This window comes from Glycine max, chromosome 11 (genome assembly GCF_000004515.6).
Source record: "Glycine max cultivar Williams 82 chromosome 11, Glycine_max_v4.0, whole genome shotgun sequence".
NCBI classification, from domain to species: Eukaryota; Viridiplantae; Streptophyta; class Magnoliopsida; order Fabales; family Fabaceae; genus Glycine; species Glycine max.
The window spans coordinates 2,232,089-2,247,911 of record NC_038247.2 but is presented as its reverse complement, the minus strand read 5'-3'; the positions used below and the strand labels follow the sequence as shown (position 1 = coordinate 2,247,911).

General features: G+C 30.4%; 2 protein-coding genes across 3 annotated transcripts; one reads left to right on the top strand and one right to left on the bottom strand.

Moving 5' to 3' along the window:
- Window positions 1-7,872: 7,872 nt before the first annotated feature.
- LOC100793203 (flavin-containing monooxygenase FMO GS-OX-like 4) lies at window positions 7,873-13,545 on the top strand. 2 transcript variants are annotated; one of them, XM_041006568.1, is made up of 8 exons: window positions 7,873-8,604; window positions 10,322-10,392; window positions 10,694-10,846; window positions 10,952-11,034; window positions 11,324-11,459; window positions 11,569-11,742; window positions 11,825-12,019; window positions 12,993-13,545. In XM_041006568.1, exons 1-7 carry the CDS (start codon window positions 8,031-8,033, stop codon window positions 12,005-12,007), a joined length of 1,374 nt encoding a protein of 457 aa, XP_040862502.1. In that variant the 5' UTR covers window positions 7,873-8,030; the 3' UTR covers window positions 12,008-12,019; window positions 12,993-13,545. The 2 variants fall into 2 exon arrangements, with proteins under 2 accessions (XP_040862502.1, XP_003538705.2); XM_003538657.5 differs by lacking the exon at window positions 12,993-13,545 and having other exon boundaries at window positions 11,825-12,224.
- On the bottom strand, window positions 12,212-14,792 carry LOC100795658 (pentatricopeptide repeat-containing protein At4g18975, chloroplastic-like). Its single transcript, NM_001254992.2, is given in 6 exon segments — window positions 12,212-12,658; window positions 12,927-13,191; window positions 13,942-14,298; window positions 14,396-14,488; window positions 14,557-14,670; window positions 14,749-14,792. Coding segments are annotated over 6 exon segments (903 nt in total). The 5' UTR covers window positions 14,785-14,792; the 3' UTR covers window positions 12,212-12,620.
- Window positions 14,793-15,823: the final 1,031 nt, after the last annotated feature.

The window sequence follows — 15,823 nt, the reverse complement described above, 5'->3', positions numbered from 1 at the left end:
TGAACTTTTTAGGATTCTAATTTTTTGTTTTTCAAAAATTATTTGACAAATTTTTAGTTATTCGTTTTATTTTTCGGTATTTTTAGTCTCTAAAAAATTGTTTATTTTTAGTTCTTAATTTATTTTTATTCCTCAAAATCAGTTTAAAGAGACTAAAATAATAAAATAAAGATTAATTTTGAACAATAAAAATAAATGATTAAAAATAGATTAAAAAAATTGAAGGAATAAAAATTCTAATGAAAAAAATTAACGGATGACAAAAATTGGTTTAAAAACTTTTAAAAGACTACGAATTTGAATTTGAGGGGAAGGAAAAGAGGACTGCAATTCAATTTGAAACATGCCCATTTTGGTTTAATGGGGCATGCTTTAAAGGAATCGACGCAAAAATTGTGTTTAACACGTCTCATCTCATAATTATAATCAAAAGATAAATTACGTAAATATGAAACTATACTTGTGTATTCACTTTGTGCAATTAATCTCCCCTCTAGATAGACAATTTGCTTTGTGCAAGAGACCTTCGTCTACTAAAGAGTATGAGATTGAGATACATACAGAGACACAACAATCTCTTCATTTGTTTTTTTCTGCAAGTTATATATGCACGGATCCTCTACACCTTGGCATTTATAATAACAACGACAAAGACAAAATGTTGTCTAAACCACGTGAATATCCTAATCTAATACCAGAGAGAGAAAAAAGAAAAAAATTTATACAAACATATAACAAAAAATTAATATATATGCAAACATACATATCTCTCTATTATTTATATAAACATATATTTTTACTATTCATGGGATAAATTTAGATTGAAGTGATCCAAATTTACACTGATTTTTTAAAAATTTTGCAAAACCAAATTGAGAATTTAGGTCCTCTCAATCTGAATTCTCAATAGTTTTTTTTAAACTAGTTTTTAAAGATAATAAAAAATATAAATAAAATAAAATAATTCAAAATAATAAAATTAAAGAATATAAATAAGGACAAATTAATTTTAAGTAGTTTTTTAAAAATTATTTTATCCTTATTTATATTCTCTAATTTTATTATTTTGAATTAATTTTTTTATTTATATTATTTGATTATCTTTTTTTATTTTTCAAAAATAAAATAGATGAAAATTCAGACCAGGGGATTCGAATTCTCAAGTTAGTGAAAGTGTATGTATGTTTGTATATATATTAGTTTTTTTGTTGTATGTTTGTGTAAAAGTTAAAAAAAAATAAACAAAAGATTACACTTTTTTTTGTTAGAAAAAGGAGTACACTGTTAATTAGTTAATTGAGTTGGGGGGACTTGACTTTTTTTTGGAGAGGAGAGACTTCACTTAAAACAAGAAAATTATAATTGTTCATTCCTTAATAATTTTATAACTGTATAGATACAATATATACAAGCAGCAAATATAGTGAATGTATACGTATATAATTTTTTGTATCATAAAAACAGGTAAAGGGTGGGGGATAGTAGAGGGAACTGATGCACGTGCTTGGTTTCACCTGGTCAGTGTCAGGTTCTAACGTGGCACGAGTCTGCTCCATTTATGTTTTTTTCGTACGGTTGAGATCTTCTCGCTTGTCCAATAGTCGACAACTCTGACTGGCGCTAAGTTAACAACAGCCTTGTTTGCTCCAATGACCATTTTACCCTTACTTCTATTCTCCATTTCTTTTGGATATACCCTCAAAAAACATTCCTTGGTATAAAATATGTTTATTTTAACCTCTCCATATATTATGTTGGTTTTAGCTAGTAAAAATGTAACAAGTTTTTAATCCTACTTTTATAAAAAATAATGTGATTTTAGTCCGATGTGTTTTTATAAATATTAAAAATAACATTTTGAGGGATGAAAAATATATTTTTATCTAAGTTTTTTATACTAAAACTTTTTTAGTTATTCTAGAACTATAAAAAGGTACTATTCAACTCATGTATCATGTTTGTAGTGTCTTTATTTATTTCTCCATTATATATTACTAATTTGAAATATTTAAACTTAAAAATCTATGGTATGATATTAAATCAGTTTGTTTAATTTTTTTTACAAACATTTACTTTAGTAAAATAGTTTTTATTTTATTTTTTAGTATATTTATCTAAATTGTTTCTGTTTAAAACAGTTTTCTATTTATTTTAAAAATAAATCTTATCTATTTTTTTAAAAAACATTTATTTTAAAATGTTTTTTTTTTAAGTTTAAACAAATTCACCCATTTTCTCCTATTTTTACTTATAAGTCATACTCTTACTGTCTACAATGTATATGCTCGTTGTTAACTTTGCTTATGTTTTATAGTCAATCCCAAGCCCAAGTTAAGAAGCAATTAGGCTGTATTAGGTACTCGGCAACCAATGTAGAATTCACTCTTATATTCAACATGGACTTGATCAAGTAAGCATAAATATCCAATTTTTTGATCCCAAGAAGTGCAGGATATCCTTGAGAGTAGATAAATTATAAAAACATTCCTAAAAATGAAAAAAAAAACGTGTCTCAACTTTTTATTATTATTTTCTTTTTTTACCTTTGGAAGACTTGTGATGCACAATATATATGACATTTTTTAATTTAATCTTTGAATATAATTACTTACTAATATTTTTATTTCTAAAATTATATTCAAATTTTCATTTAAGCATAAATTACATCTAAATTATTAGCATACACATCATCTTCTCCTTTCACTTTGATTCCTTATTTCATGTTTTTTACCTTCCCTCTCACACATTTTATTATTCATCTTGACTTTTATTTCCACCATTCGAATATCAAATCCACCATTTAAAATGTTAAAAGCACGTAGAGTCAAATGCAAGCTATAAGATATGCTTTAAACCTCAAAACAACATATATAAAAGTATGCTTCAAACTAGATTTCTACACAAGTTAATAGCATAGAAGTTAACAACTTGATTTGGATAGAATGTATAGATTGGAACTTATGTTAGTGATGTATTGGATTAAGTCGTTAACTACTCTAAATAATTTAATCATTCATATATAAATTAATTTCACTGTTATATAATCAAATACATACCATGCAAATTTTTGAGTGGTAGAATATTACATGCGCACCATGCAAGTGTAGGATCCGCTATAGGATTTCCAAATTTTAAATTTATTTGAATAAAATGTAGTCATCCTATTAGCACAATGAACAATATTATCCCATTCACCTTCACATCTAAATGTTTGGTCAAAGGAATCAAAATAATGGCAATTAATGTACAAGAGCAGCTCAAGTTCGACATTAGGCCTTGGACTTAACGCACGTCTTCTCCAAGTCTATAATCTGCATGAATGTTGTTGTCCCTTTTTCTCCCACAAAATGGCATAATAAGATCTTCAATTCTATTCATGCAGTCCCTAAACCACCATGCTGCCATACATTAACATTGCTGATTCCAACAACAGTGTTTTAAGAGCTTTAATTAATGTGTTGTTTGACAATATTCAATGGATGCAAAGGAGTACTAGAGTACTGAGAGGGTGGTAAGAATAAGTTAAGCTCGAAGGATAGTTGCTATTTATGTCTTCACTTTAATCAATTATCCAGATCTAAGTTGGAGGTGAAAATGAAATACAATGAGGTCGATGTTGTTCACATGCATTGTGAAGGAAAAATAAATTTAAGAAGGCCGTGAGCGAAAAACAAGGTTTCAAAGAACAATGATGAGTGAAATTTTGCGGAACTTTATCTGCCTTGACGGAAGTTTTTTCTTCATCTACCATAATTAATTGATTTCAATGTTAACGTGGCCCCAACTGTAATTCCCTGTTTGCCTGCATAAATTTCCACGAACATACATAAATATAGAAAGATTGTGAGAGGATATGGGCCCACCACGAAAGCAAAGCATTTCTGGTGGTTGAGAAAATATTAACATAGTGAATGATGATGATGCACAAGCACAACTTTACTTTATATCTATGTGATCTTCTACTTCTCGTCTCCCACTCGTGGCTAACTATGCAATATTCATCGTCATGCCCATCATTCCGTAAGAGTCGAACCACACTAAAAAAGAATATCATATTTTCAAAGGACGCTAATGATGCGACGCTGAATATAATGATAAGAATATCTTCAAAAAAATTCAATGCAAGATTTGAGTTCTAGATTCCTGAACAATTTAAAGGAGCATCCAATGTATATATGAATATGATGGAAAGTTTGCTTGTGAGAAAGAGAAACCCCACGGTTTGGATAGTGCCCATTTTCTTTTCCCAAAAAGGTTAGCTTAGCTAATGGCTAGAGTTGCAGCTACTACTTCTGGTCGCGTGTGCGTGTGCATGTGCATATATAGTAGCGGCAAAATTTATTTCGTTCTGTTTATATAAAAAGACAAATTGTATCTTTGTTTTATTGTTACAAATAGACATTTGAGATATTCAGACTTTTCCTTCTGAACAGACATGTTAGATTTATCATCAAAAAATATTTTCTGTCCGAATTATAATAAAAATTACTAAGCACATTTAAACAATAATTAATAATGATTAACATTTTTTTTTATCAATTATGGGGTTGAAATGGTGATCAAAAGAACACTAGTTTAATTAATAAAATTCACACCGACAGATAGTGGAAGACTGGAAGATCACTTGAACAATAGGTTCAATTCAAAGTCAAAAATATAACTCGCTAAAAAACTAATAATATATAAAAGTAATGTTCTAGAATGATAATTGTTTGTAAGAAAAAAGCAAAAGAAATAAGGCTAAAAATTCTTCTAACTACTGATCTTATAACTTTCCAGAATAGTACAAGATGTGTGAAAGCTTAAATTTATTGTTATTATTATGATCAGACAGGAGAAATTGGCATACAATATAAAATAACGCAAATGGATTTAATTTATGCAACTAGAAGATCTTGCAATTTGCACTGGGGAGTATTCTTCCATTTTGTCCCCTTCAATAGTTGATTACGGTCGGCCATGTTAGTGATATTTCCTCTTAATTTAAGAGTCCTGGATATCTCAAACAAGGTATGAGCCCAACTTGTCCTTCATCTTTTGATGAGAAAAAGGTCGTTCCCGTATTCCGTGGATATTATGTAATATGTAGTATTTCATTTGTCATCCAATTTTATTGGTATATGCAGCACGCAGGAGCCTTTAAGAAAGGGAGTAGAAGATGTTAGTAAATAAGAAAAATGCTTGGGAATGCTTCAAGCCTTCGAAAAAGTTAGTGCATGGATGAAACTGAAGACCAGAGTGTCACGTTAAAGGTCTTACCATATAGATACATTTCAACTTATTGTTAACTTAAGTTTTAAAATTATGTGCATCTTTGACTACATACTAGTATTATTTTTGGGACATAATCATTTAAAAAAATCTCTAAAAAGTTATTATTCTCTTAAAAAACAAATTAATTCAAACATTTGCTAAATTATTCTTGAAGAAATTTTACTAGCATTTAGACGGATCATTAGGCAATAGGTATGGAAAAGACAGTTTTCTATATATTATCCCACATTAATTCCTCCCTATGTTCAAATTCAGTATGTGAAAGGCTTTGTTGTTCACCTACTACAATAGGCTAGCATTACATTTACACTTTGCTCGAAGGTAAAGAGGAATAAAAACGAAAGAAAATATAGTAGCAAAAAGTAGGGGAAAAAAGGAGAGAAAATAAATATTTTTTTGGGTATACAGTAATCACAATAAGATTTAAATTTAAGATTTTGTGTAAATTATTATCTAAACTGTCGTCATCATGAGACTAACTTTAGTGGATTGAAAAGAAAATAACTATATATCTCACTATATTGTTAAGTATTAAGAAAAACAAAATAATAATAAAAAAGTTAACTTCTTTACTTATTTAAATTGAGAAAAAAACAAAGAATAAATAATATAATTGCATTAAGTAACATTTTAATTGTTATAATATAATAATATAAAATTAAAGAAGACCATATATTTTGTCATTACATGATCAATTATCCCTTTTCCTCCCCACTATTTGTAAAATAGAGAAGAAAAAAGATGCAAGCCCCACATGTAAGAATTTTACTTTTTCTTTTCTAAAAAGTATTATATAAATATTATGCGTATACAAGAGTGTGTGTTTATCACATTGTTATTACTTCAATAACTTAAATTTTTTGAGTCAGTCGCTATTCACTACTACTATTTAAACAAAGGAGTAGGTATCACCATTAAATTTATTTTTCTTAAAAGAAAGTCAAATGAAATATAATTTTAGAAATGTTATTAAAAAGAAATAATTAAAAAAGAAAAGCTTCTAAAGAAGTTAAGTAAATAAATTTTTATTTGTAAAAAAAAAGTTAAAATAAACCTGAATAAAATGTTACCTAAAAATTATATGACTAGGCTACTGAAAGAAAGCAACCTTAATGGAAATTATTTTATAGTCTAAGACCACCATGTGTTATAGTCTTAATTAATTAATTTATTTTTTTGTCACCATATTATTAATTTAAAATATTTATTGACTTTGTTAATAATTAAATTTTATTAAAAATTCTGACAAGATTTCTTCTTTTAACTTTTTTTAATCTATAAAGTTCGAATAAAAACCTTATTTAAGAAAATTAAATTTGATTGCCCTTGGATCAAGGATATATTGGTGATTAATCTCTATATAACAATAACATGTAACTAGAATTTTTAGTTTATAAAAAAGAATTAATAAAACTTGATTATTTATAACGTAAAATCATAAAATAATTTGTCCACTGCTAGAGTGGGGCGGGGGACTAACATCTTTTCCAATTTACATGCTCAACTTGTTGAGAAACATTGTAGGGCGAGAAGATTGAAGAAATCTGAAATTTACTGAATGGGTAGAAGTGCAGACCAGCAAAAGATGTTGCTCACAGATCAAATTTGAATTTGGATCACTTCAAGATTTGAGTCCAATGAAAGACATTATCGAGCAGAAAATAGTCAGGGGCCAATGGCCCAAGTCTCCATGGTGAAGAAGTTGCATAGCCCAAATTCTTAAACTACACAAACAAAAACCAAACACATGAGATTCACAAAAAACAAATCGGGAAGTGGTTGCGTAGCTGGTATTGCTTTGTGCATCCAGCACAATTGCTTTGTACACCAGCACCAGCAGAATATCATAATTCCAATTTTACTCTTCTTTAAAGATGGATAAATCTGTGCACCATAATCAACTGAGTTAATAGGTCAATTATATTATAAAATAATTCATGTTTTTATATATAATATTAAAATTCGTAATATATATTTAATACACATATAAATTTAAATAATAAATTTTATGATAATTAATTTTGATCTAATAATTAATTTATTTATGTATAACTTTATTATGAAAAAATAAAATTAGAATTGTGCTGTTCTCTTGGTGTACCAGCAATTATGCTCCATGCACAAAGCAATGCCCTTGCGTAGCTGAGTGTGAGGTGCCTGCATTCATATGTTAAATTTTTTCTTCATCAAATTAATTAATCCAATTCGCAAGTAAGTTGAATTATAGGATCAAAGGAATAATATTAAGTTGTCCATAAAATAAATTATATTGGCACTTTTGAAGTTGCGTGATATTGCACATTTTTTTTAATCTCTACATTAACCCATTTTAATTATTTGCAAAATATTATATGGATATAATCAATTCATTACACTAGCTCCTTAATTGTTTGTAAAATAAAATCCAAACAGTAACTCAGTTTGGTTAAGGTGTTTTATTTTTCTGTCCAAAAGTGAGTGAAACCAGCCCAGTTATAAATAGTTGGTCTAATTCAGGTCATTTAGATTGATGCAGGATTCAATTTGAATTAGATCCAAACATGAAAAAAAAAAACGGAATAAAGAAATTTGGTTTAGTTTGATAGATTACAAATGGGGTAGAAAGGAACCAACGGTAATCCCAAATAATTACAAACAAAATTGATTAACGTCAGCATCATTTACATTATTGTCTTTTCATATGAATACAATTATAATAATGCATTTGGTTGGTGTGCGAACGTGGTGGTCTGATTAATTTGTAAGAACAAAATTAGATGGCTTGCGAAGTGCCAATAAAATCCATGATGTCCAGCGCAGTCACACTCCTGACGCCGCGCCACGTGGCAGTGATCGGCGCGGGCGCCGCCGGCCTAGTGGCGGCTCGGGAGCTCCGGCGAGAAGGGCATCGCGTGGTGGTTTTCGAGAAAGGGGAGGAAGTGGGTGGCATGTGGGTGTACAGTCCGGAGGTGGATTCGGATCCGCTGGGTTTGGAGGCGAAGCGGAGATTAGTCCACTCGAGCCTCTACGATTCGCTCCGAACGAATCTGTCTCGGGAGAGCATGAGTTTCCGAGATTACCCTTTCAGGAGGAGGGAGGGGAAAGGGAGGGATTCTCGAAGGTTCCCGGGTCACAGAGAGGTGTTACTGTACTTGCAGGATTTCGCTGCTGAATTTGAAATCGGAGAATTGGTGAGGTTTGGAACGGAGGTTTTGTTTGCTGGATTGGATCAGTGTGGAAAGTGGAGGCTGACTTCAACATCACCCCATACTCATCCTGTGGATGAGATTTACGACGCCCTTATCATTTGCAACGGCCATTACGTTCAGCCTCGTCTTCCTCATATCCCCGGTTTTTTTCTTTCTCTTCCCTTTTATTTATTATTTCTATTTCTACACTATATACGCACCCACGTCTTTTTATTTTTAATAAAACTTTCTTCCTGCACTATAAAAGACATTTCACTTATATATATATATATATATATATATATATATATATATATATATATATATATATATATATTTGTTTTAGATTTAAATTAAAATAAGAGTATTGCACAAAAAAAATGAACTATACTGCCGCATTACTTCCTTTAACCCTGAAATAAAAATAAATATTAAATAAGTTTTTGAAATGTTAAATAGGTCTTTAAATTTAACTGTCATTTTAATCCTAAACATATATTACTATTATCACTAAAAACATATTTTTTTTTAAGAAAAAAGTTAGACTAATGTAATCGTTGATTTATATTTTCAGAATTTTTTTTCTTTTTAATTTCAGGGAGTCAAGTGGTCGTTTATTCCTTAAAATAATTATTCATGTGTGTAATATTTAAAACAGTTATTTCACGACTATTTTTTTAAAAAATAAAATTTTGTGTAATAAAATGAAACAAGGATAGTTTTTTTAAAAAATAAAATTTACATGATTAAATATTAATATTGATCCAACGATGAATTAAATTTCAACACTTTTTTTGGTCTAATTAAATTCAACACCTAAAATAAAAAAATGTGCTGTGTATAGATTCATAAGAAATTACCGTTAATCTCTGCCCGTATTGGACTGGCGCGTTCAGGTTATAACAATTTTAGATTAATGTCACCCCAAAGCTGGCTGGGTCCAATTGTGTTTTTTATACATTCAGAAGAAATTACCATTAATTATTCGACCTTTTTCTGTAAGAGCTTCATGAAATGTTAATGCAGGAAAATTTATATGAATGGATTTTTTTTTTTAAATTACATGAGCAGATGTTGAAAATATTATAGCCTATGGATAAGTCATGTTTTAGAACATAATTTTATAATTTTGATTTAAAAAAAAATAAAGTCATATTTTGGATCACGACTTCAATTATTTTATATTTTTTTAATAAGATTATAGAAGTTGAGTTAGTAGAAATGAATTTAGTATTTTTGTTTCTTTTTTTAAAAAAAATAATTTAGAGAGATTAAGTACTAATTGCATACATAACGAATATGGATGAACTGCCTCCAAATAATCCTAAGAAATATTGGTTGGGTCAAACTCAAAGATAAAATTATGATAATTATTCATATAAACAATTAAATATGTAAAATAATGTGTAATATTTTATTTTTTCCATACTTAATTAATTAATTTTTATTGTTGAAGTTGTATAAAATTCCACTCTTTTATTACTTTATTATTAAAATATTTTTTTATATTTTATCAATAAATATTATTTACTATAAAAACTTGTAAACAAATTAACTTTAAAACGAAGTTCTTCACTTTCAAATACGTCGTGATTTAAAAAACAAATTTAACATACTTATTTTTAAAAAAATAAAAATAAAAAAATTAAAAGTCGTGAATGAGAATATAATTTCGATGTTTAAAAAAAAAAGAAAGAAAGACAAAGTCATGTGTTAAAATACGACTTAGCCACGGGTTATAATATTTTCAAAATCTACTCATTCCACTAATTTTTTTTTAATTAATCCATTCACGTAAATTTCTGTTAATGCAAGTAAGCAGCAATTTATACTTGCAGAGTTCTTTTTTAGTTTCATTTTACAATTTAGAGTCTTTTCAGGGATTAATGCATGGCCAGGGAAGCAGATGCATAGCCATAATTATAGAACACCTGAGCCCTTTCAAGATCAAGTATGTGCTATATTCATTCCTTCTTCAATTCTACATGTCTGCTACTTGTATTAAGTATTGCTGAAAGCAGTTTTTGTCTTTAATGTCTTTTTTTTGCGGCAAATCTTAGTTGTGAGTAGAATGTTAGTTTTGTCTTTAATGTCCTGTTAATACTATATAGTTCCATTAAAATGTCATATCTAATACTAGATAGTTTTGGTAAGTCTAGACAATCGAAAATATTTTAAATAAAAAACTAGACAATTGAGGATCACGATTCCACCTTTATTTTGATAAGTTTTTCTGTTTCTTCTTTGGGCAGGTTGTAGTTCTAATTGGTAGTTCTGCTAGTGCGGTTGATATCTCTCGAGATATCGCAACAGTTGCTAAAGAAGTCCACATTGCAGCTAGGTCAGTTGAAGAAGATAAGCTAGGAAAGGTGCCTGGCCATGAGAATATGTGGCTTCATTCTATGGTAAAATTTATCATCCATAGTGAGAATTGGATGGCTTTCATGAGAATCCATAAAATTTTTGCCTAGAGTGGTTTATCTGAAGCTAGTTTTTATCAATCAATGCAGATTGACAGCGTTCATGAAGATGGTACAGTGGTTTTTCAAGATGGAAATGCAGTTGGTGCTGACTTCATCATACATTGCACAGGGTATTCTGAGCATTCTCCATATTGTATCACTTTCTATTGAAATCTCCAATTTATTTTGTTTAAAGTTAAATAATCTTCGTACATAGTCTACAACTGTCATGGTTCCAAGGAATTTTCATGTTACACGTAATTGAGTATTATTAATTACGTTTTGTAAAATGAAAATCTCAGTTATGTCACGTGAAGATTATTTGAAACAAAAAAACATGTGGTGGTTAGGGATCTTGTAATAATTTATCGCAATTGGGACACAACACTAATAATGGACGCCCATTTATTCCTTTTCCAGGTACAAGTATGATTTTCCCTTCCTTGAAACCAATGGGGAGGTGACTGTAGATGACAACCGTGTAGGACCACTCTACAAACATGTTTTCCCACCAGCCTTGGCTCCATGGCTTTCTTTTGTTGGGTTGCCTTGGAAGGTTGTTCCCCATGTCAATAGTTCTTCATCGCCCTTGCATTGAAAAAGAAAAATCGCAAACCTGTTTATTTGCATAAATTGCTTTAATGCTAATGCATGTATGATGGCAGGTTGCTCCCTTCTCCTTGTTCGAACTGCAGAGCAAGTGGATAGCTGGAATCTTGTCTAATCGCATTGCACTTCCTTCGAAAGAGGAGATGGCTAAAGACGTTGATGCTTTTTACTCATCACTTGAAGCCTCTGGCACTCCTAAGCGTTACACTCATAATATGGGCATTCTTCAGGTGTTCCTTTTTTGAAGTTTTTGTTAGCTTGTGCTTTTGTTGTCCTCCTCAGACAGACACTTGACATGTGTATGTATTACAGTGGGACTACAATAACTGGATTGCGGATCAGTGTGGGGTTCCTTCTATTGAAGAATGGAGAAGGCAAATGTATATAGCCACATCTAAGAACAGGGTGCTGCGACCCGAGTCTTACCGTGACGAGTGGGACGATGATGACTTGGTTCTGCAAGCTCAACAGGATTTTGCCAATTATCTCACTTGATGTTTGTGACAGGTCTGTCTTAAGCCATGTAAATCATGCGCTCTGCTCCCGGATTCTTTGTTAAGAATAATGATTATAAATCAACTTCGCACTATTGAAGAATAGAAAATTTGATATTTTTAAAAAAGTAAATATTATCATATGTTCATTACGCTTTTACCGATTCTTTTAATAAACATGTGATGGCAATGTGATGACTAGTTATTTTGTTTTTCAATGTTTCCCTTTAAATAATAGTTACATAGCATGGATTGGTAGCTTGTCTAAAAGATTGGAAAATAAATAATTACATAACAAGGATTTGAGTTAATTTAGGACAAATGTTCACTGAATAAAAATGTTCACACTTCACACATGATGGCCTCTGGACTTCCGTAGTCCAATAACTAAATCTATAAACCGTGCAGCAAACTTGGAAAAGCATTTTTCTTTTGGTATATAAATTTGAAACAGCTTTTGACGTCCATAGGTGACATACATTTGGTTCCGTTTCATCAAGCTGCACTTCTAGCCTTGATGGGCTTCCCACATAGGTTAGCAGAATACTTGAACATGGAGGCACTTTGGTCTACTATCATATCATAATACCATCATGGCATCAGAAAAGAGTGCACTAGATATGTCCAATATCCAATTTTGGATCTTTTTGCTCTGCACAAGATAGAAGTAGCAGATTATCATTAATAAAAAAAAAACTTCAGCTTCTTTCATAAGAAAATTCAACAGGTGAGTAGGAATGACTGGAATCAGTTCAGTGTTCAGAAAGATTAATTCATTTATTCTGAAACGTGTTTTTAAGTAGGAGTGCAGGTCAGCGCTGAAAATTTTGGTCTAGCAATATTTTGTAACCTTAGCAGTTCAAGATCAAAACCAATTAAGAAAACAATTTGATCAACGTGAAAGAATAACAAGGGACTACCTGACTTGTACTTTTCCTCAGATGAGGCCTTTCTAGATTGCTTCTGATGCCTTTTCTCTTTTGTAGGATGCACATGTTTCTTTGCCTCAAATGAGTTCCTTTTATGTCTCTTGGTTGGTCCTGTCTCTGTGAAGAGATGGTTATATTTTTCCAGTACCCTCTCTTTCTCTTTAACTAAGCCTAACACCTCATATGCATTTGCCACTTTCTGAATGATAGATTTATCCCGAGGTTTTCGATCAAAAGCTTCCAGTCCCTTGAAAAGCTTTTAAATCAAAAGCAAAGCAACATGAAGAGAAGGTTAACAGTGTGTAAATTTAACTATAAGTGTATGTTATGTAACTGTCGAACAAAAAGTAAGGATGCTGGATGCAAGCCCAATAGTACCTAAAGAATTTCGACAATAGGAAAGCTTACAACTTTCCTCAGTCCACAACAACTGAGATAAGAAAATTACTTGATTTTTTCACTCAACAGAAATGATTGGGTAAAGCAATTATTGCTGTTCCTCTATAATCAAATAATAATTATTTATTAGTAATGATAAACAATTTATTTATTATCCTATGACATTGATCAAATTCAACAGTTATAACCAGAATCTATTGCTTTTGCGATAGCTACTCTTCTTTTTAGCTGTTACTATTTCATTTCACTCCAGATTTTGCTAATTACTGTAAATAGTAACTAAATTTGTAGGGAAACTCGCAAGTTGCAAATAATAATTGTGTTAAATAAGCTCCCTTCAACTACATTTCTAGATTTTGTTTTTAATATCAACATTTTCAATGAATTCAGAACATTTATGCTTATGACTCTTGCTATTGAGAGATTTATCCCACCAAACAAACAATCAAGTAGAAGTAGAGCATAAAAGAAAGAAACAAAATCAGGGACATTTTAGAAGATAATACATATTGCAGTTTGCAGATTAATATTAGCATGCAACAACAGCAAAAATAACAAGCTTTATTCTACTGAGTGGTTCTGCAGTCACAAATAATGGAAAGCATACCTTAACAAGATCTTGGAGCATGTTGTTTCGATAATAAACAGATATCATGAGATGACACAATTGCCAAGGAACTGAATGCAAATCAGAACCAATTTTGATTTCCCAGAATTTCTGAGCTTCTTCGACTCTATGGTCCATATCTAAAGCTCGTATCAGTTGACCATATGTGCCCATTGTCATCCCCTGTCCTTTGCTCAGCATCCATTTAATTACCTGCACAACCCTATGCCACTGCTGGTCCTTCTCAAGAGAAATCAATATTGTTTTCAATGAGGCGATGGGGAAGTTTTGCTCCCATGCAACCCAGGCATCAAGAGCACCATAAACAGCCTCCTTACTGTCGTTGAGTTCAAGAAGCTGCATTAATTCAAAAAAACAAATTCATTCTCAATTCTAAGTCACCACTCACCAGGTTTAAACCATAAAGCAGCAATAGTAGTATTATTATACTTACCGTAGTGTAAAGATATTTGTTCTTATCTTTTCTAGATACATTTTCCCCAATATAATTCCTGGGAACTGCGGTGTGAGGAGGATCACACTGTGTCTGCGAGGGAGGGAAATTAAGTCGATGAAAGAAACTAGATAGAAACATACACATACACATACACATACCTGTTGGTGTTGCAAATTAGATGGAGGAGGCAATACCGACGACACTTGACTGTGACAGAAACGGTGGTGCTTAATCTGGGCTTCGCTTACTTTGATTTGACTCAATCTACAAAGCTGACGAGGCAAGATACATTATTGGAGGTGATTTGCAAAAGCAAAAGCGATGAAATAGGCAGAGACTGAGACACTCACCAGATAAGAGATTCGAGCTGACCTCAACTTCCACATGCTGCTGTGCTTCACGCTCACGGACGAAACCAACTCAAGCCGCCTCTCTCTCGTTTCTTCCTCTGCTCTGACTGGGCCCGGTTAATTAGGCCCATTACAATTCCCGGTTTTTCTTGGCCTCTTTTTTGGGTCTCATATAATATATTGAATAAATTAAAAAAAAGGCAATCATATTTAGGACTATTGATTTTACAAGTATTTTAGAATTTTGAAGAGTCTGACCAGCCAATGTCATTAAACCTATTGTTCCCCTTTTTGTTATATATAAGACTTAATTACATAACTCACTACAATTAATTAAAGTGATTAATTTATTTGATAATAATAAATTTATCTTAAATTTATATTTTTTAAAAATTATTTTTATCATTAATACTTCTATCTCTTTTAATGATTTGTTAATATATTTTTCTTTTTTTATGAAAGATATTTTTAGTCTAAAAATAATTAATATAAGGAACAATATAGATTGAGTTTTATGAAAAAAAAAATACTATTTTAAATTTGAACCTTATAAATAGGAATGGAGGGAATATATATTTTTCTACTGCAATTAAACTTACTATATTATATTGAAGACAATAATTAGATAACAGTATTTTCTTTTTACACAATAATACATGCAATATCTGGCATTTTTATTTGAATATAATTTTTTACAATATCTATAATCGATTGCTGTATATACTTTTTCTTTTCAATTCCTATCACATAAGAGTAAGAGAATATAATTTGTAACATTCTTTTGTTATCACTTAAACTTTATTAGAAATTAAAAAAATGCGACTCACAATTTATTTAACATCGCTCATAATTTTGTAATTTTTTAAAAAATAACAAATAATAAAAGTGGATTAAAAGATATGTTGCACTTCTCTTAAAAGAAAAAAGTGAAAAGAAAGAAAATTTAAATTTGTATTTCCCAAAATCGACCTTTTCTCCCATTCTTTTCACTTTTTCTTCAAACGTTATTCATGTTTTTTCTCCTATCTAAACTTACATTAGTGTGAATTTAATGCTAGATGTTTAGATCATACAT